The following is a 21,036-nucleotide window of genomic DNA, read 5'->3' on the forward strand; positions in this document are numbered from 1 at the left end:
TGCCCTGGGCCTCGGGGTCTCGTTCTCTGGCCTTCCGAAGCTTTCTCTCCTATGGCAGGTCTGCCCTTTTTTCTTAATAGGAAAATGCGCACTGTTAAATGGAAAGTGCTTGTTGGATTTTCTCCTTTTCAGTGTATTTCTGATGGCTCGCTGTAACGTGGATGAATAAATTAACGTTTGTCACCGTGCTGCTCTTCAGTACAGTTAAAACACTGTTCAGGGTTTTCACCTCTGTTGAGATAGCAAATAAAACAGTCTCGTCACTGTGATGTGCTATTAGATAGATAAAACAAGTACTGCATGGTAATGAAAGCTGTCGTGAATATAACAGTGAGCCTGATACTTTTCTATCTTTCCAAATACTTCCCTCCAGAAAACTGGGGTTTTTTGAAGGACAGGAATACAGTTGAGTCTGTGAATAGAATTTATGAAAGTCTCAGGTCCAATATTCCCAGTAGGTGTGAGCACTGAGGAGAGTAGCTTTCCTCTTGGAATATTTCTGCCCCAAAAGCAGCTTGGAAGGAAGGCTGCACACAGCTGGAGAGAGTGCACTGCAATCCCAGTGCAGGGGGAGAGCTGAAAAAACCTCCTTCTTCACTACTTCCAGAGCAGAAGCCAGACAAAATGTGTTCACGAGGAAGGAATTGTGCTGTTGGAAGTTTTCTTGAGAGTTTTTGGGTGTTCGGTATAGGTTTTTTGTGTTAAGTCCTCTTTAATGCTGTGGGTTGGGAATAAGCACTGGTGAGGGCAGCAGCTATGCAAGGACTTCAACTGAGATTATTAAAACAAAATAAATTTATGCATCATTTCTTCTGCATGTTGTAGGAAAAGCAAATTATTATTTATGATGCATGTGCTGTGATCTCAAGGGTCTTTTTTTCCATGTATGGAGTCCCTATTTTTTTGGCTAAGTGGTGTGTTGGTTGGTCTGCTTAGCCAAAAATACCTCTTCAGGCCAACTTTGGGAGGGGAAGGATAGAATGGCCTTTTTGTACAACTTGATGGATGTCTTTGGCATTTCAATCTGGACAGCAGATACCATAAATCATGTCAGCAACACAGCCAGGATCCAAACCCCAAAGGCACTGAAGCCTTAGGCCCAAATATGATCTACCCACTGAGAGCATCTCTGTGAGCTTATTTTGCAGAAAAGGACAATGAGTGAGAAGAAGTGAGGGATGATGGACATGGTCTTAGCAGCAGAAGGTACAAAACTCTCTAACACTTAACTGACTGACAAAGACTGAGAAATAAGACTCTTGCATGCACTGTTTCCTGCAACTGATAGAAAAGCTCACACTTTTCTGTCTGTGTCAAACCCACATACATTGCTTTGAACACTGCATGTGACTGTCATTCACAGAGCACAGCCCATGATCACGCTAAGGTTTTATTTTCATGGATTTCACACAGAATCATTAAGATCCCAAACTCAAGACACATAATAAACAGGAGGGGAAAAAATTAGTTTTTGCCCAGTTTTAGTCCTCAGTCAATTGCATCATCAGAACAAAAAGAGCACTCCAAGTGAAATAGTTCTGGCAGGTACAGTTTGACAACTGTTTTGTACCAGGTGGTGCTGGTTTATTGTGATTCCAGTAAGAAAGGCACTCAAATTCTGAAGTGTAACTTAAAATGCCATTTATTGCAGCCAACATTATAATGGAGAGAACAATGTAGATAACCTTACATGCCTTCAGGAAGCCTGGGCTGTGCAGCATCAACCAGGTGCAGCATGTCACGCAGATCCTACCCAGGAAAAGTTACACCATTTCAGTCATTCAAGCTATTACAGGATTTTCTTAGAAGGAAACAACTCTGTACATTGTTTCTATTGCCAAACATAAAGGATGTTCACACCAGAACCCCTTGCTGCCATTTTCAGATACAGTGCAGGGCACGCAGCACTGTCATCACAGGTACCATGTAGGAGCTGCCCAAAAAATCCTGTGGGACAATCAGCCAGGGAAATTTGTCCCCCGTGGGCCTGGAGGCCAAGCTGGACAGACAGCACAGCTCAGCACAAGCTGGGAAGGCATGGGCCTAACTTGCGTGGATCACTGATCCTCCAGGTACCACGGGCTTCTGGCCAGGACCAGGGCAGATGAGCAGACAGCAAAGTTCACTGTAAGAAGTAATTCTAATTCTCAAAGGTGATAATTCACAAGATTAGTTTTCTGTATGTGGTGAATTGGAGACTAGAATCATCCACAGATTTCAGGTGATTTTTATTCTTCAGAAACACCTTTTAGAGATGTTATAGTCTCCCAGTCAATTGTCAAACACAACCTGCCTTATTCACTGAACACATCCTAACAGCCTTTTCCCTCCTCTTTTTTCTTAACCTTTTTCTCCATAATTTATTCAAGGCTTTGGAATCCACAAAAAATTATTTATGCTCCTTCCTCGAGACAGATAGTGTGAACTATATGATTGATATCAAAAATTATTTGTATTAAATTTCCTAACGAACCTGATTTGCTAATATTATAGCTGTTACTATACAGAAACATCTGCCATCTTAAAATACATTAGCATTTCTCCAATTTGAGCACAGCTATTCCACTTAAGAAGGGAAGAGATAACTTTTATATATGCAGATAAATTGGTGGCTGAGCACCCACAAGGTCACCAGTAAAATCAGAACATCCTTATTAAAGTGCATTAAAATACAGCTAGATTCTGTGAAAAGTCATTGAAGAAAAGCAATTAATGTAGTTCACACATGAATCTTCAATGACAGACTTAATCTTTGCTTTGAACAGCATACAGTGGTTTTTTTTGGCAGTTTGAATTTTTGGTAAAAACAATAGAGTGGAAAAACAAAATCAAAACAAAATGCCCCACAAATTGTAGAGACCAACAAAACCTTTCCACCACACCCACACACATAAAAACCAACCAACCAACAACAAAATAACCAACCAACCAAAAAAAAACTTCCACAAAAACCCCCCGCTAAAACCCTGTGTGCTGCCTTACATTTTTTCTTCATTCTTTTTGCTGGCTTCTGTTATTCCTGATTTAAATGACATGCTAACATCCTTTGCCAGAACAGGATTTGTTTTCCACTCAGAATATAAATAGTTCCATTTAGGTCACTAGGTTAGCAGTCCATGCTTAAATGTTTCATTAAAATGAGTGGTTTATACAAATCTCAGCTGCTCCAGCACTTGGTAGGTTAATCAAAAGGCTACTTAAAAGTTACGCATAAACCTAGTATATGATTTTATATAGTCATACTCATATTTAAAACCGTTTTTATAGGATTGAACTAACTGAGCAAAACCAGTTAAAGTGAAGTTCATATGCAGACAAACTTGTTGTGGAATGAAACCTTTGTTTTTTATGCTTACCCAAAATAGCTTTGACAAAGTTACGGGACTATCCTGTGTATCCACACCCAAAGTGTGAGTTATTTTAAGCAACCCTTCTATTTTGATATGCTAGTCTGGATCTTTGCTTATCAAAGACTTTACATTCCGAACCTTTGAAGATAAGATTGACATGTAATCCATTAAACATTAATTAACAGCAATCACACTTAACCAAGAAACCCTTGATAGCACTACATAAACCCTAAATTGCTTGCGTGGTACAAAAGCAAGTTCTGATGCAACTTCACACACTTCTGCTTTTCCTGAAAGTTGTCTGAGATCTCAGCAACTTTATTTTAAATCTGCACTTATTCTAATTTTGTTTCCTCACCACAGTTAAAAACATGACTGAAGGGAGGGAAAACTGGCTCAGTCTCACAGAGTGACTCACAGTTTCAGGAAGGAGCTTTAGTTAGACCCTGCTGGGGCTCAGCCTTAAGGGGTCAATCACTTTTCTCTTGGTCCTCTTTGCAGGAGCTTAATTACTCCTTGTTAGCCAAATAATAAGTATTTGTCAGGGAAGTTCTAACCAGAGGAAAGATTACGCACTTGAACCGTTACTAATTTTGTTTTATGCCACTGAGTCAGTTAAACTGACATCAAGGAAAGAATTCCAGCACTTCAGTAACTCAGTTTTCTGCTCATTGTTAGCCCAGGGAAAATCTTCCCAACCTCGGCTAGACCAGTCGTTTTCATTCTCCACAGGAAAACTAAACGGAAGCAAACCGAAATTGAAGACCATTAAGCCAACTTTGCAGCAAACTGTGTTTCCAGTATCTGCCACTTCACAACAATGTTTCAGGAGAAAAGTGAAGCAAATGCTAGTGTTTATTATCAATGTGTTAGTTCTGAATAGACTACTCCTGTCATAAAACATCTCAAGGAAACATTGGGGGAGAGTGTAAAAAGCAGTAAGTATATTTGACATTATAGCATGACCCAATCCTCAGGCCATCTGAGGAATTTGTTTTTTCTGTTATTTTAAAATACTTTAGTAGTTTGAGGTGAAACAGGAAGCAGCATTAGATGCTGAATCAGAATGGCAGTTCAGTCTCTCCTAAAAAAAAAAGTGAATTTTTCATTCACTTCTAAGACTTCCACAGCAAACTTTAAAGGGATTACAGCAAGACACGCCTATTTCACTATGGTTTTCTATTATTTATACACATGTGCACAATACATGCCTTTTTATTTAAACTTAAGAAAACAAATGTAATGAAGGGATAAAACATTAGGTTACCTTTCAGTTCTTCCCTGGTAACACACATCTTAACTCTACACTTTCAGCTGATAAGGTATTTCTCATCAAGTTCTAGAGCTCACCATAGAACAGAATACCACAGATATCTTACCTGCAGAGAGGAAGAAGAAATTCAATCCTGTGTGTGTAGTAACCATCTGATACCATCTTTTGGGATGGGAACCAGAAGGAGAAATAAGCAATGGAAAAAGCCACTTAAGCAGGGTTAATGTAGAAGACAGTCAGAATCATAGAATCTTTAAGGCTGGGAAAGACCTCCAGTATCACTGGGCCCCCTGTTAACCGAGCACTGCCATGTTCACCACTAAACCATTTCCCTCAGTGCCACATCCACATGTTTTTTGACTTCCAGGGATGGTGGTTCCACCACTTCCCTAGGCAGCCTGTTCCAATGCCTAGCAACCTTTTCAGTGAAGAAATTTTTCCTAATGTCCCATCTAAACCTCTCCTGGAGCAGCTTTAGGCCATATCCTCTTGTCCTACCACTGTTACCTGGGAGAAGAGACTGACCCTCCCCCGGCTACAGCCTCCTTTTAAGCAGTTGTAGAGAGCAATAAGGTCTCCCCTGAGCCTCTTTTTGTCCAGGCTACAGAGCCCCAGCTGCTCCTCATAGGACTGGACACAGCACTTCAGGTGTGGCCTCACCAGTGCCCAGTACAGAGGGACAACCACTGCCCTGGTCCTGCTGACCACACTATTTATGACACAAGCCAGGATGCCATTGGCCTTCTTGGCCACCTGGGCACACTCTGGTTCATGTTCAACCACTGTTGACCAGCACCTCCAAGTCCTGTTCCACTGAGCAGCTTTCCAGCCACTCTGCCCACAGCCTGCAGCACTGCCTGGGGTTGTTGTGACCCAGGGGCAGGACTTGTCACTTCGCCTTGTTGAACCTTATACAGTGGCCTTGGCCCATCAATCCAGCCTTGACTCAATGTCTATAAGATCAAAAGGAGTTTAAAATCCCACGTGCTAAGCCATAAGTAAAATATATGGGGATATTCTGCCCTGAACATCTTAACACCTACATAGATGAGAGTGAAAAGAGGCAAGAGGAAAGAGCTGCAGGTTGAGAATAGCAGTTGTTTCTCCTGTCCCCCCATTCCTATCCTGTGAAACACCTGCCTAAAATACTTTCATTAGTGGTGCCTTCTGCTGTCTGTAAATCAATAGATGAACAAGATCTTCTCCATCAGGATGCAGGCTGAACACACAGAATCTTCCTGTGTGTAAATTCAGTAACAGCAGCAGGTTTTATGTCCATTAGCCCACTTGTCTGGCAGCAACCCTAGGGATACACAGAAGATCATTAATCAGAGTCAGGCCACATAGTCTGCTTTCATCTTGAGTCAAACAGACATCAGTTTAGACCAGCATGATAATTCAGATGTCATGCTAAAGGCTCTTATTGTGTATTATAAGGGAGTCAAATGAGCAGCAAAAGGAAGATCTTCAATGCTTCAGATTTTTCAAGACTATCCAGAATCTCAAATTCATTTTGAGGCGTGTACAACCTCAGATCTCTGAGCAACATGTTAAACAATAATAAATTGCTTCCTGTTTAATTAGGCACAGCAATATTCTCTCCTCGGGGCACCTCCCTTTCCCCAAGCCCAATCCCATTATACTTTGGGAAGATAGAATCTTCATCCAATTCCAACTGTTCAGACAGAAGCGGGACCTCTGTTTCCTGACTGCTGTCCTGCCCAGTTCCCTTCTACTTTCTCTGTGCCGCGTTTCTGGAGCTGAGAACCTTCGGTCGGCTCGGCAGCACTCCCTCAGAGGGCTTCCAGGCTTCACTGGAGGGAGGGCTCAGCCCAGATTTGTCTCTTGATGGCCATGTTTAGACCCGGGTCCTCAAGCCCAGCTATAGCAGGGATGTTTGTAGGTCTCACACACAGAGGTTTATTAAACACGTGGATACCTTACATACCAAACAACATATAAGGACACATGGTGAGGGTGCCTTTTCCAAGCCTCTACAGCCAAAGGAGTGCAAATTAAAAGACACTTACCTGAGCTACTGCTGGCAAGAATGCTCAGTCACTGCTGCAGAACAAGATAATGCTTTCCAACAATCAGGGTCGAGTGTCCCACCAGCACACAAGCACTTCAAAGACAAAAATTCAGTGCACAGTTAACAATTTTGTCCAGCAGGTGTTGCTGGAGACTACAGAACACATTCAGACAAGGTCCAGCTGGCCAGCTTTTGGGAGGGTGTCAAACACCTCGTGTTCCCCTGCCCCAGATCAGCAAGGACAGGGTGCCTATTGCTACTTTTACTCATGAAACTTTTCAATGTTATAAAGTAATGCAAGGTGTGACATTGAAATCCTATTTTGGAACATATAAACAGTGCCTAACTCCATTTCTAAGTGGAAGTATAGCTTGTCTGTGACTTCCAAAATAAAACAACTTGACAGTAAGCTTTTCAGGTTCTACATTTTAGCAATTTAGATCCTTTCCAACTAATAGGCAACAGGATACTTGGAAACTGAAAAATGACCCTAACAAAAACCATCAAAAAACTCTAGAGAACTGCTGCGTGGGAATACCTTACCAAAAACAAAATTAAAAAACATACAAAGATGACCTCTAATTATATTTTGACAGTAATGGCAGAAACAGAATTTCATGTAGTATTTGAACACCAGATGTGATTCAAGATTTTTTGAAGTATAGCATTTATGATTCAATTCAATAATTTAGCCTGCAAACCCATCAGTATTTCTACAATCAATGGAAAGGTTTGAATTGCAAGATGAATTATCCAAACAGTGAATCAGTCCTTGATACTTGAAATTCATTTTTCAGTGTTAAATGGTGTCGTGTCTTTACAGGAAACTGAGTCTGTAAGAGCTTTAGTCCATCACACCACCCACTCTTTGGTCAGAAGATGCAGAAAGACTGAGCAAGACCAGGCAGGTAGTGTTGTCCAGTAATGTATCATTAGAAGATGGAGAAGAGAAAGGAGCAGACAAAGTCTAGAGGAGGTGGGGATATGAAATACCTGCTTTCAGATATTTTTACATTCACTTTGAGTTCTCCATGAAGTCATGCAGTCTGATCAAATAAGGTAAGCTGCTATGTTACATCTGTATTGGAAATTTAAGCTAGCTGAATTCAGGAGAAGAATGGTTAGACATTAAATGTAGCTATTTTGAAGAACACATTTGCCACACAACTGCAATGCTTGCTTCTTAAACTGAGATAAAGCTTTCCTCTTCAAGTGCTGAAGCTCATCCCATTACACCAAGAATTCTACCAAATTCTTGGTAGAATTTCAACTAATATCCAACTCTACATTTTTGCGAGAGGTGAGAAGCTGCTTCTTCCACCTGCAAAGACAACTTGCTGAACTACAGACAAGCTTGGCCCAAGTCCTGCTTTTGCAATAAATTCATAAGCCACCAAAATTACTGTAAGATTGTTCATATTAAAAAAAGAAGCCCCCTTCGATGTCAGTAAAAATAGATACCACTTCTTACTCAGTAAGCATCTGAATCATGAATCACTTGGTGCTGGGAATATTCACGGCAAGCATTAACACACACTTCCCAAATTCTCTGCTTCTTCCCACTAGCCACCATTGTAGCCAGGATTCACTGCCTCACCATTGGCACCAGGAAGGCTCATGAAAATTTGACATAAAATTTCATCATTCTTACTGCTCCCATAAACTACTTTAAAACCCTGAAATGCCTTTTTAAATACTGTTCTTGGCATACAGGAAAAAGTTAAAAATATCTGAAGTCACTTCAGTCACATGGTTTAAGCTAGGCACCCCTACAATGGCACACAAAACCTGTGACCAGCACTAGAACAGACCCCACTGAATTCTTTAGGTTGGAAGGCATCCTTACGATCATAGAGTCCAACTGTTAACCCAGCTCTGCCAAGTCCACCACTCAGCCATGTCCCTAAGTGCCACATCCCCACAGCTTTTGAATAACACCAGGGATGGTGACACCACCAGTTCCCTGGACAGCCTGTTCCAATGCTTGACACTACTTCAGAGTAGACATGCTTCCTAATATCCTATCTAAACCTCCCCTGGCACAACTTGAAGCTGTTTCCTCTTGTCCTATCTCTAGTTACTTGGGAGAAGAAGCCAACTTCCACCTGACTACAGTCTCTCTTCAGGCAGTTGTAGAGAAGTGATAAGGTCACTCCTGAGCCTCCTTTTCTCCAGGCCAAATACCCCCAGCTCCCTGAGCCGCTCCTCACAGGACTTGTGCTCCAGACCCTCCACCAGCTCCATTGCCCTTCTCTGGGCTCACTCCAGCCCCTCAATGTCTTTCTTGCAGTGAGGGGCCCAAAACTGGACACAGCACTCAAGGTGTGGCCTTACCAGTGCCTAGTACAGGGGGACAGTCACTACCCTGGTCCTGCCAGACATGCTGTTCTTGATAGAGGCCAGGATGCCATTGGCCACTTTGGCCACCTGGGCACTGCTGGCTCATGTTCATCTGCTGTCAAAGAGCACCCCCACATCCTTTTCCACTGGGCAGTTTTCCAGCCACTCCTCCCTCAGCCTGTAGCACTGCCTGGGGTTGTTGTGACCCAAGGGACGGATCTGGCACTTGGCCTTGTTGAACCTCCTGCAGTTGTGTCCTCAGCCCACTGATCCAGCCTGTCCAGATCCCTCTGCAGAGCCTTCCTGCTCTCCAACAGATCAACACTCCTGCACAACTTGATGTCATCTGCAAACTGAGGGAACCCTGGGTCCTCTTATCCAGATCATTGATAAAGACATTTAAACAGGGCCCCACACCAATCCCTGGGGGACACCACTGGTGACTGGCCACCATTGGATGTAGCTCCATCCACCACCACTCCCTGGGCCCAGCAATCCAGGCAGTTCCTCACCCAGCCAGGAGCACAGCTCTCCAAACCCACAGCACAGCTTGTTTGCACAGCAGTGCCTGTACTGATGTTACAGGCCTCTGAAAATGGGCGATGCAGGAGCACAGAACTGTAATAGGTAGAACAAATTTGTTTACACCGTAGAGGACGAAAGGCTTAGGTTCACTAATCCCCCACCAATTGGTATTTCTGACTGTTTAGAAGTATGCTTAAAGAAAAGACTCAATGTAGATGAACATTAAAGCACTGCAACAAAACCATCTGTTTTAAATTCTCTCACAAACAAGACAAGGCTATTTTATAAAGTAAAAACCTAAGGGTATTCCAACATATCTGTTTTTACTGATAACTGCATATTCAGTTACCTTACACCAAGACTCTGAATTTCACTGCCATATGACTAGAACAGAGAACTCTTAGTTATTTTCTGCTATTTGCAAAGCTGAATTTTATGAGTCCATAGAATTCAGATACAGCTTCTCTGAGTTACCTGCAGCTCTAATACAAGGTAAACTTCCACAATAGACTCATCTATTAAGCCTTCATCTACTGTGTCTCTCTTCTTTACATTTGTCTCCATACCACAGAACATGCCATTATTGTCTTCCTGAAACTATTCCAACTCCTCCCACTGTTCTCTTCCCATTCTCAGCAATTCCTGAGCTTTCTTCCTTACCTCAGACCCAGGTCTTTCCTCATGTAAGTTTCTATTCCTCCACCATCAGTCAGGGGTTCCACTTCTTCCAGGAGTTTCACCTTTCCCAGTGCAATACCATTCCTGAGGCTGCAGAGACAGACTGCTATGGACACCAACACACCAACTAGGATGCTTCTCTCCTAACTATCAACAAGTGTCTTACCTCAGTCCTACTCTCATGAGAAGGAACCACAAGCATTAGGCATGAGTGGGAAGCAGATCTCATCAGGACTTGCCGTAGTATATTCCCAACTCAGTATTTTATTTCCATAACTACGAAGTTAAATAAGCGTTAGACAACATTAAACAAACAGAACTTTAAACTTTAATGTTCAAATTCAACACTAGTAAGAACAAATAGAGCACAAAAGGGAAACATTGTTTTAAGTAAAATGAAGAGACAAGCCATTAATTACAACAGTTCTGTCAGCCTAGGTTCAAGATCAGCACCGGTTCCATGGCCACATTCTGTTCCACATTTTGGAACTTCAAACTGAATAGTTAAGCTGTGTCTGTTGGCATCCCAGACTGCAGTTTCAGTATAGTACACTATAAGCATAATCAAACTTATGTACATAAACAATGAAAAACAACCTGAACATACTAAACAACTATTTACAAGTATTCCAACATAAAAAAAACCGAACATACAATAGCCTCAAGAATGGGCAACTGAAGAAAATATGAACATTCAGAGAACCTTATTAGAAAGAAGAACAAAACATCAATAGCAAAGACATTAACAATTGCACTACACTAATACAGAGTCCAAATATTAAATTGGTGCATTTTTTCACAATGCACTAGCTTTGAGAGAAAAATGCTGCCTTCACTAAAATGCAGCTTACATTTGTTTCACTTAATTGCTTTGACAAGAAGCCTATTAACACAATAATGATTGTTTTAATGCTACAGTTTACAGCAAGGACGTTGAACTAAAAATAGCAGCAGTTCCACATGGCACTTAATTCCACAGGTTCCTAAGCTGTGGTTTATGCAATGCCTACAAAGTGCTCCCAGTTGAATACACAAATAAAATTCACAACAAAAGTCTACCTGACATCAGGTACATTGACTGTAGGTGGCCTTAAAGCCTGTCTTTCAAACTTTATTCCCCCTCTGCTCCAAAAAAAAACCCCTAACTATCAAAGTAAGGCCCCCTCCCTCCTTCTTAAAAGATTAGGGATATTGCTTCTTATTACAATGCTGTAACACTACAAAGCAGCACACCACTATAGTGGTTAACCCTGGGACAACGTAACATCTAACAGTGTAACCGAAAGACTTATGGAATAACATCCAGGATCCGCTACAGACAGGAGAGTAACCAAGTCCACTAACTCAAATGGTTAATACAGAATCAGCCATAGAGTACAAGTGAAAACCCAGAAGCAACAGCTGTAAAACTGGTGATACTGATCACAGACAAGAAACCAGGAATCGAAGGCTTCCTTTAATTCCTTAGGCTCCGGTCCAGCAGAGAAGCTAGGCCATCTCTGCAGTTCCTCCAGACTCCATGGTCAGTATATGGTGAGACTCATGGAGCGGTTCATCTTCTTCCCCACGAGCCGGGATGGTCGGTTCTGCGTTGTCGATCTCGTGGTCATTCTGTCAGTGAACAGCGCCCGTTCCTCGGCCGCAGCCTTCGCCATCTGGGCCTTCTTCAGCTCTCTGCAACACAGGGACAGTGTCACTCCCAGCAGTACCCACAAGGATACAGGCTGATCACAGCAAGAGACAGCAAACCAACTACAGCGGGTCACCACTCAAGAGTTTAGGTCAATTTTAGGTCACACTGAGACTGTTATGATTTGCATCCACCTGTTTCCAACCCAGAGGGCAGAGGTGGGAGGCTCATTACTTGTCTAGATGTTCTTTCTTTTGAAAAGCAAGGGAAGGAAGTGAAAAATTCACACAACTCAGATTCTGAAATCCAGCCTGTTACATGCAGCTCAATACTTCAATTACCAGGGCACAGTAGGGCGCTTTTACCTGCTAGCTCAAGGCACGTGTTAAGTCAGAGCTCATTACTGAGGTTTGCCCAAAGGAAGCATATTCAGCCACACCTGATCTTCTGTGGGAGACTTAAACAGAGATTTAGATGAACACAGGTGTAGGAAACTGGAAACAGATGACTCATGAAGCCTCCTTTCCCTTTTGCATACCCACATCAACAGCTTATCACCGCCCTCCATGTTTTGTGCCTAACAAAAATGGGAGCCTGCAAGGCAGAGTCACTGAAGGTAGCACAGGCCATCGTGCCTGTCTGTTCTGTTTCAGACCAATTACCAGTACCCAGTCTGAGGACAAAGTTAAATCAAACTCAGGATAAAACTATAAAATAGTCCAACTAAAGAGCACAGCTATCTTTATAAAGGGTTTCCCTGCACATTGCTTTTCTCCTTTCCTCAAATACTGACATATGGCTAAGCTGAGGCCTTCCCTCATACTCTCTTCCTTCCACTATCTCAAACTATCCATCAAAGAACCTTCTCTGCTTTAAGAGCTAGTATTTGTAATCTCACTTCAACATCTGGGTGCAAAGCAAAATCAGATTTTACAAGCTTGCTGCATATTGGTGTAGGTGTATTCAATTTTAAGCTACATGTTTTAGTTTAATAAGCAATTCCCATTCTAGTAAGCCAAAGCATTATTAACACCCGTGCCCCATCTAATCACCCCCACATTATCACTGTGCAGTTCACTGCAAGAGAAAGCAACCAATTTTTAGTCCTCTTCCCTGTGAATGTCACAAATGCACGTGTGCTCACCCAACCACCACACCATTACCAGGAAATTAAGTTTTACAATATCCTTCCACTCTTCCCTAGAAGTCTTGAATTCTTGCCTAGAAATCTTGAATTCTTCCTTCCTCTGAAGAGGACAGACAATACAGCAGAAAAGCTGAGTTGCCTTAAAAGGATTCTTTTCACTGAAGATGACTTAGGCATGAAAGTGGTATTTTAAATGGTTCAAATGCAGAAATTTAAGAAAAAAAACAAACCCAAAATAAAAAAACCCCTCTCCCCCCATCAAATAATACCTGAGGTATTTCATGGAACACTATGCCACACAACATTAAAAATTACTGTGGCTAAGTGTACTTTTAAAATAATTTTTGGATTTATAAGGATGTATCCTTCTTGTTGCCAGGCCAGGAGGACTCTTCCCGAAACACTAGCTTTGCCAGTAGTCTCTTTCAAGTGATACACAAATATGTTGTCTTTATAAAAGCAAGCAACTTACCTCAGCAAATCTGCTCTGTCACAACCTGTACAAACTGTCTGATGATTCTTTCAATGTAATTCATAATATTATAAAGATAAGCATCTAATCTAGTACATCTGTCTGTGGTCAGACTAGCAATGGCAAGATAAGCAGCTAACAATGGAGCAAACCTGAACATGAAATTAACACCTTCATTCAAGACAAACCACTCAGAAATAAATTAGTGCTTTACATTCCCTCATAAATGCCTGCCTGTTATGCATAACACATGCACAAATAACTGTAGTGAAAGAGTCAGATGGCTGCTTAATAATTTATGAACTCTTTCCCTGAAACTTAAGCAGAAATCAGACTTTCCTGAAGGGAATCTCTTCTTCTAAGCTTTAATTCAGTTAAGATGAATGTTTGAGCAAGCAGTAGGACAAAATGGCCTCCTGATGCAAATGGTTCTCTGGTAACCCAATAACACTGCTGTGTACTGGTCAAATTAGTCCAGTAACATTCCTGATGTGCCATTTAAGTCCAAAATAGGTCATTTAAGTAATGTTTTCCAACATGTTTCAATGTACAAATGACCTAGGAAAACAGACTCAAAACATACAGATGTAAGTTAGGCTATATCTGTCATGGAAGCGTGCACTATCCTGAAACATTTGTTTAAAATCATAATGTTTTGTATGCCTTGAATACTAACAGTGCTGTTGAGATTCCCTTAGAGTATTCAAGCAGTTCTTTCTGTGGAGAAAGTTCCTTTTAAAGTTCCATGACCCACTTTGTACTCTCAGGTCTGTACACGCATACAGATTTGTGGATCTCACACACAAACAAGGACACTCCTGTTTTATCATCACTTCTCTGTCAGGTGAGAACCTATTAGAAATGAAGTCCTTATTGAAGGACCCCAAGGACCTACTTACTTCTGCAAGAGCGAGTTCTTGAATTTTTCAGCATTCAGCTCTATCCGGAGCTGCTCCGCGCTCTTTTTTGCAGCGGAGAGAAGCACTGAATGCTTGACCAGTGCCACAGCTGAAGGCCTTTTCTCAGGATCGGGATTAATCATAACCTTGGGAATAAAGAAAACAAGACATCCTTGTTTAAGGCCAACAACACAATAAATTACACTTATCAGCTAGCCACTCGTACAATAATTCTTACTTTTAGTAAGTCTAGTAGCTCTTGAGAAAGCACTTGTGGTAGTCTAGGTAGTTTTCCTTGCCGAATTTCATGCCATTGGTCCCCATTAGTTGGAAGTGGTTCAGCCCCAGCAGCACAGACAACAGTCAGAGCAAGAGCAAAAATATCTGCTTTCGGCAAGTGAGTGTAGTTCTTGAAAAGAAAAAAGAAAAAATTAACAATCATTTTTTCTAAAGGAAACAGCAGGCAGGCCTAACAACACTGTTTCCCATAAACAGAACAGTTACCTCTTGTAGGACTTCATTCGCAAGGAAACGGCTGTCACCTTCCTCCACCTGAGGACTAGAGACTCGAGTTACATGGCCCAGGTCACCTGCAAGGAGAAAAGAAAGTTACTTTTCTGAAGACAACAAGATGATGCAATTCTTTTGAGCACAAGTGTGTTGTTTCTCACCTATTTTAAATATGACTCTATCAGATGACCAGTCATCATCATCGCCTTCCTCTGACGTTATACTAGGGACTGATGTTCTAGATATGAAAATATTACCTGAAAAAGAGTAGAATTGTTAAAAGAAACATATGTGTACAATTTCTACTTGACCTAGTTTCACTACAGTTTGCTTTAGCCACACAGAAGTTTTATTTGTATATATACCCTGTTCAAAGAGTGAGAAACTATAACTGACTTGCTGCGGCCCCTCTGCTGGGAAGGCAGCCAAGTGTTATGCAAGCAGAGTCAATTACACAAAAAGGACCCAAGATAAATTCAACAGTTTAGGTCTGCTGGCCAATTTTATAACTGACATCTTTGTGCTCCTATTCAGAACTTCAGGGAAGAATTTACAGTTAGTAAGGTGTGGCTAACTGTTCATTTTTCTACAGCAGATTAAATGAACTGAGCAAGTTGTCAATACAGAGTAAAGCAGCTAAAAACTTACTAGGTTTGATATCCATGTGTACCAGGGACATTGAATGAATGTACTTTAAACCTCGAGCCACTTGAAGCAGCAGATCCTTCAGTTCTGGTTCAGAAAAATAACGCATATTCCTGTAATTTTCACTTATGGCATCTGCTAAACTGCCACCTAAAACAACATTAACGAGAACAAGTTATTTTTTTACATCAGTTGACAAAGTAACGACAACTAGGTTCCAAAATGAAGAGAATACATCACAACTTGCTGGCAATATACAGAAAGTGTAAAATATAGTGCTGTATCCTCTCTTTTTTAGCCATATAATAATATAATAAAATTCTTTTCTGCTGTAGTTACCACACAAATTAACAGGATATCAACACAAGGGAAAGAGCTCTTTCTGTCTTCCAAATCTCTGTCAGGGCATCAACAACAGCAAAATGCTTCATAAATCAGGTTTAATCTCCCTTTTTAATGGAAGTTCTAACCATTTTCTCTATTCCAGCTTGTAGTATTGTACAGAAGAAAGAACAGTTCTGCTGCTCACAAACGGCTCACTGTACTTCCAGTATGCTTGAACATGCATGACTTGGTCGGCAACTTTGTACAGTTTTTGCTTAATCCATCTGATATGCCTTTTCCAATAGAAAGGAATAGCAGACACTTGAGAGGAAGACAGCATGAGCTATGAGTAGGGTAATCAATTCTTAACTAGTATCAAGAACTTGTAGATACCTGTATGCCATCTTTACTTACCATTGCAGTATTCATTCTGTATAAGCATGTGATCATCTTCTGCCCATGCAGAGTAGTACCTCACTACATGAGAATGCTGTCCCAGAACTGCATGTGCATAGACCTCTCTCAAAGCATTCTGCCTGTTAGTCACAAAAAACAACAGCACATGTGCATATTGTGAGGTGAAATTAGTACAAATTCTTATTACAATAAGTATTTCTAATAAAAATCTTCCTATTCCATTCTGTGGCACTGTAAAGTGGATTTGTACTTCTATCCAAACAGCTAAAATAATTTACATTATATTAAAAGGCTTAGTATATGGGACATCAAAAAACCAGAGTTTGGTGTGGATAGCTCTTGAGGGAGCTGCCACTTCCATTACACACTTGCCAAGTAGCAATAGCAAGCTTTGAGAAGCATCACTGAAGTTTCAGGGAAAAAATAAAAGTGATCACAAGCCAAGAGCTTGACTGAACTCAACATACCTAACTTCTCGTGTGGTACGCAATTTTGTGCAACTCAGACTTGTGGAGTTTTATATCATAACTATTTGAACAGTGTGGGGAAAAGTCCTGCCTCACACGCTCATTCACAAACGCCAAAAAATACTCCTTAAGTGACTTAAACTCATCTGCATGTCACTCAAGCTGACAAGGATGAGGACTTAGTTGGGAACAGTGCCTTCCTTTTATCTCTCAAAGAATCACCTTTGCAAGGAAGCATTTCTCACTTTGAGAACAATCTGGTTCCACACAGAATAGTGGGACAAACATCTGGCAGGAGAGAGCCTTTTATCCACAGTACTGGAGGGTATCTGGGGGGGTGAGTGGGGAAGAATAAAAGTGAAGTGGCTTCAAAACTATCTGTTTTATATTTAATTCATGTTTGTTTTATACTTTTCTCTTAAATGCCTTCTCTAGACACCAAGAGCCATGCAAAGAAACACCAAGAGAAGACTTTTAAGCTTTAAGAGCAGGAGATACTCACTCGTCCACTGAGCCAGCCAAGGGTTTCTTGGATCTCTTTATTGCATAGATGCAGCCATCCAACCTCTTCACACATTTAAACACAGAACCGAATTCACCAGATCCAATCTTCTCCAGCTCATGGAATTCGGTTGCATACCGCGACTTCATGTTACTTTCTGTTATTGTTATCCTCTGAAAAGATTACCAAGGAAAATATTTAGATCTGCAGATACACAAACTTCTAAAATTAGTATCAAGGCTTAAAGATGAAGTACCTTAGCAGGTCTCATGGTCTCCTCTTCAGGCTCTCCATCACTTGGTTCCATGTCCTCTCCACAAGAGCTGAAATTCACACCAGAAATAACATGGTTTAAATAAACTTAAATCTGAAGCCCAGAAGCTGTTGAATTTTTCTGAAATCTAGTTCTCCTATTGTACCTAATTTTAGTTAGCTAATTGAACACTAGACATCTGTAAACACAAACCCATAAAATTGCCATGCCAATATCTTTGTCATTTCTTTCGTCATGTTTCACACTAGTATTTAATGCATTTTTTTCCTCCTCAAGGAAAGACTGTGTGCATGGCCCATTCTATGAGGGGAAAAAGACCAGGACACAGCCTAGTCTATCCTCTCTGTACACTAATCAAAAGATCTAGTGCTAAATGATTATTTCATTATATCATGCATCTCAAAGCACATACTTTAAGAGCTGCATTATACATTGCTAACAATCTGCAAGCAAAAATACTTTCTTAGAAGCAATGTGTAACAAAATTTTTGCAGCCAAAAGTAATTCTAAATACAAGCTTAACAAAGGAAGCTACAAGTCACTCACTCATTCCAGTGTATCCTCTTCCTCCTACGACATTTGCCTTCAGAGTTGTGAAGGAACATGGAATCAGGAGTGAAGGGATTGATGTTCACATGAGGTGTTTGTCTAAAATCTTCTTCTTGCTTCTCTGACTTCCCAACATTCATGAACAGCGAGCCCCCTCGAAGTTTGACTGAGCTGGAGCCTAAACCTTGTGCTTTAGAAAGCAAACTCTGCATTTAAAAAGAAAAAAAAATACATTTATAGCCTTGATATTGCCTTAGACATAAAACAGTCAGGTCATGCCTGAAGCCATCATTACAACATTGTCTAATAAAGTTAGCATCAGTTGTTCAAATACCTGCATTTCCATCAAAAACAATTTCTAAGAAACTACCATGCTTTGTACTCTACACAGAAACAGTTCAAGCAAACAAGTATTAAAATTATTTTTAAAAGAGAGGAAAGATGATGATGAGAGTAATCCTTTTCTGTCTTTAATCATTTCATCACCTAAACTTCTTTGACAAATCTTTGTCCATTAAATGGACACAGATGAAACTTGAGGATGATCCTGTACTGTATCACTCTGATTTTCGAATGCATGAAGAGGAAGTTAGATCAGATATGAAATGATCTTTAGTTTCTACAAATTTAGGTGACAATCTTAAGAAATTAGCAAATGCAACATTTAATACTGATGCACGGGTGCATCTTCCTGAGCCTACAAAAAATTGTTCAAGAATTGACAGCATGGCTGCACTGTCAGTGCAGATCCAAAACTGATCTTCTGGGTGGTAATTTGCCAGACCAGGCAAATTTTCCAGGCACACGATGAAACCTCTCCCAGCTACCCTGGGAAGTCTGCACCTGAATTTCCTCCACCCTGGTGAGGATGCCGATGACTGGATCACAAGCAGGAGTATCATCTTATCCTAACAACAGCCGTCAAAATAAAGATTTGACAGGACTAAAGCCCAAACCACCAAAGGGAAGAATGCTCAGTACATAGGAATCTCAAGAGCAATCCTTGAATCTGCACTAGATGAAGACCTGTGCATCTCAGGACACATTTCTGTACTTGCACTGGATACCTGAACCGACTGATTCTTCCAAAGATAACCTTTCCAAGATAACCTATGTAGAATCTGGGCACCTAATTTAAGAATCCCACTGAACTGCTGTGTTAAGAACTTGTTTTAGTGTCACATTCCAAAAAACTTTTGCATCTCTGAAGCGTCTGCTCCTGAGAAGGTATAAAATCATCACCAATTTTACCTTTTCCAAACTTGTACCACTGATTTCTACAACTGAAACCTCACTGGAGATGGAAGCTGTAGAAAACCAATTAACAAGGTTGCCTTCCTCGCACCTTAAGTCAGTTGTTTTCCATCTATAGTCTATAGACTCCTGGGAGATTATCCCCGGGGATTATCCCAGGATTACTTCTAAAGGGCTATATGAAAAGTAATGAAGAAAGGAAGCCAATTATCCCTAGATTTAAATTCACTATACGGGGTTTTACACAGCGTCGAGTTCAAAAGTTGAAATGCCTTCCAAAAGTCTGTTATTGACAGAGTTAAGAGCTACCCATCTATCCCTCTAAGCTTTGGAATCCATCAGTTTAACAGCATCGGCTACTCAAGCACCCTTTTACATTCGACGCAGGAGTGCAGACACTGAACCAGCGCTAGCACACAGCACTACGACAGCACTACCCCAACACGACAGGATCACAGAATCCATGAGGCTGGAAAAGCCCTCTGAGATCATCGAGCCCAGCCAATGACCCAACACCACGGCACTGAGGGCCAGGTCCAGTCTCTCCTTTAAACACCTCCAGGGACGGTGACTCCACCACCTCCCTGGGCACTCCATTCCGGTATCTAATCACGCTTCCTATGAAGAAACTCCTCTAAGGACATGCCAGTTCACCGAGAGACGCGCAGGAGCAACCTCCAAGTCGAGCTTTAACTTTCTAGCTACGCCCCTACCAACGCCCACTCGACACTCAAGCAGTTACTTTAGGAGCTTTAATACTCTACGCTCGCACTTTTCAAATATATTTTCCACAAAACACTGCAGAACCCAGAAAACTTTTTTCTTTATATACGATTAATATATAAGTAAGCGGCTTGCCCCGTGCCCGCCGGGAGGCGGCGCCGCCCGGCCCCGCCCCGCCCCGCCCGGAGCCCCCGGCGCGGTCCCGAGCGGCGCCCCCGCCGTTACATAACGGACCGGCCGGGCCCGACCCCGCCCCGGGCTCACCTTGGGCGTGTGCGGCGTGTCGAACAGCCGCAGCTTGCGCAGGGTCTTGTGCGGCGGCGTGCCCGGGTAGTCGGGCAGCGGCGAGCCGGGCTCCTCGCCCCGCGCCCCAAGATACCCGCCGGCCGCCGAGTGCGGCGGGGAGCGCTCGCAGCAGCGCCGGCCCTTGTGCGGGGCCAGCGGCGAGGGCGAGTCGAGCAGGAAATAGGCTCCGGGCGACTTGACCGGCGAGGAGCCGAAGCCCTCCTCCTCCCATGAGTCCCCCTCGTCCGGCAGCGGTGCCGCCGCCGGCTCCATCTCCTCCTCCTCCTCCTCCTCCAGCAGGGGCGGGTCGCTCCGCGCCGGGGTGCGCGCGGCCGAGAGCGGCGAGTCCGCCTCCTGGAACGCCGAGTCCTCGCCGGTGCTGTTGGCGCTGCTGCTGCCGCAGCCTTCCTCCTCCTCCTCTTCTTCCTCCTCCTCGCAGTCGCTGTGGCCGCTCAGGAACAGCAGCTTCTGCCGGATCGGGGCCGCCGCCCGCCGGGCCGAGACGCGCCGCGGCGGCGCGGCCCGCTGCAGGCTGAGGAAGCTCATGGCGGCCGCTCCGCCCGTGCCGCTCCGGCCGCTCCCGCTGCGCTGCCCGCGCTCCGCCCGCGTGCGCCGCCGGTTCTGCTCGCGCTGCCCGGGAACGGCCCCGCCGCGCGCCGTTCGGACTCCGCGGCTTTCCCGCGACCGTTGGTCACGTGCCGCGCACGCCGGCCAATCGCGCCCGCCCACCGGGTTTGAAA

General features: G+C 42.7%; 1 protein-coding gene across 1 annotated transcript; it reads right to left on the bottom strand.

Annotated features, from left to right (window-relative positions):
* Nucleotides 1-10,503: 10,503 nt before the first annotated feature.
* Nucleotides 10,504-20,859, bottom strand: WEE1 (WEE1 G2 checkpoint kinase). Its single transcript, XM_042038617.1, has 11 exons — nt 20,276-20,859; nt 18,032-18,240; nt 17,468-17,534; nt 17,212-17,384; nt 16,240-16,361; nt 15,505-15,651; nt 15,018-15,113; nt 14,851-14,936; nt 14,585-14,755; nt 14,347-14,492; nt 10,504-11,872 (listed from the first exon to the last, which is right to left on the bottom strand). Exons 1-11 carry the CDS (start codon nt 20,840-20,842, stop codon nt 11,722-11,724), a joined length of 1,935 nt encoding a protein of 644 aa, XP_041894551.1. The 5' UTR covers nt 20,843-20,859; the 3' UTR covers nt 10,504-11,721.
* Between the last annotated feature and the right edge of the window lie 177 nt (nt 20,860-21,036).

This window comes from Corvus kubaryi, unplaced genomic scaffold, assembly GCF_017639235.1.
Source record: "Corvus kubaryi isolate FWS band 111438036 unplaced genomic scaffold, C.kubaryi_AGA036_p1.0 37392, whole genome shotgun sequence".
Taxonomy (NCBI): domain Eukaryota; kingdom Metazoa; phylum Chordata; class Aves; order Passeriformes; family Corvidae; genus Corvus; species Corvus kubaryi.

Excerpts from the sequence above, each read along its gene's own strand:
- WEE1 (XM_042038617.1), bottom strand. The coding sequence starts at position 20,842 with ATGAGCTTCCTCAGCCTGCAGCGGGCCGCGCCGCCGCGGCGCGTCTCG. Across the intron at positions 18,241-20,275 it reads ACACGCCGCACACGCCCAAG|AGTTTGCTTTCTAAAGCACA; the intron begins GTGAGCCCGGGG and ends TTTTAAATGCAG. Across the intron at positions 17,535-18,031 it reads AAGAGGATACACTGGAATGA|CTCTTGTGGAGAGGACATGG; the intron begins GTGAGTGACTTG and ends TGTGAATTTCAG.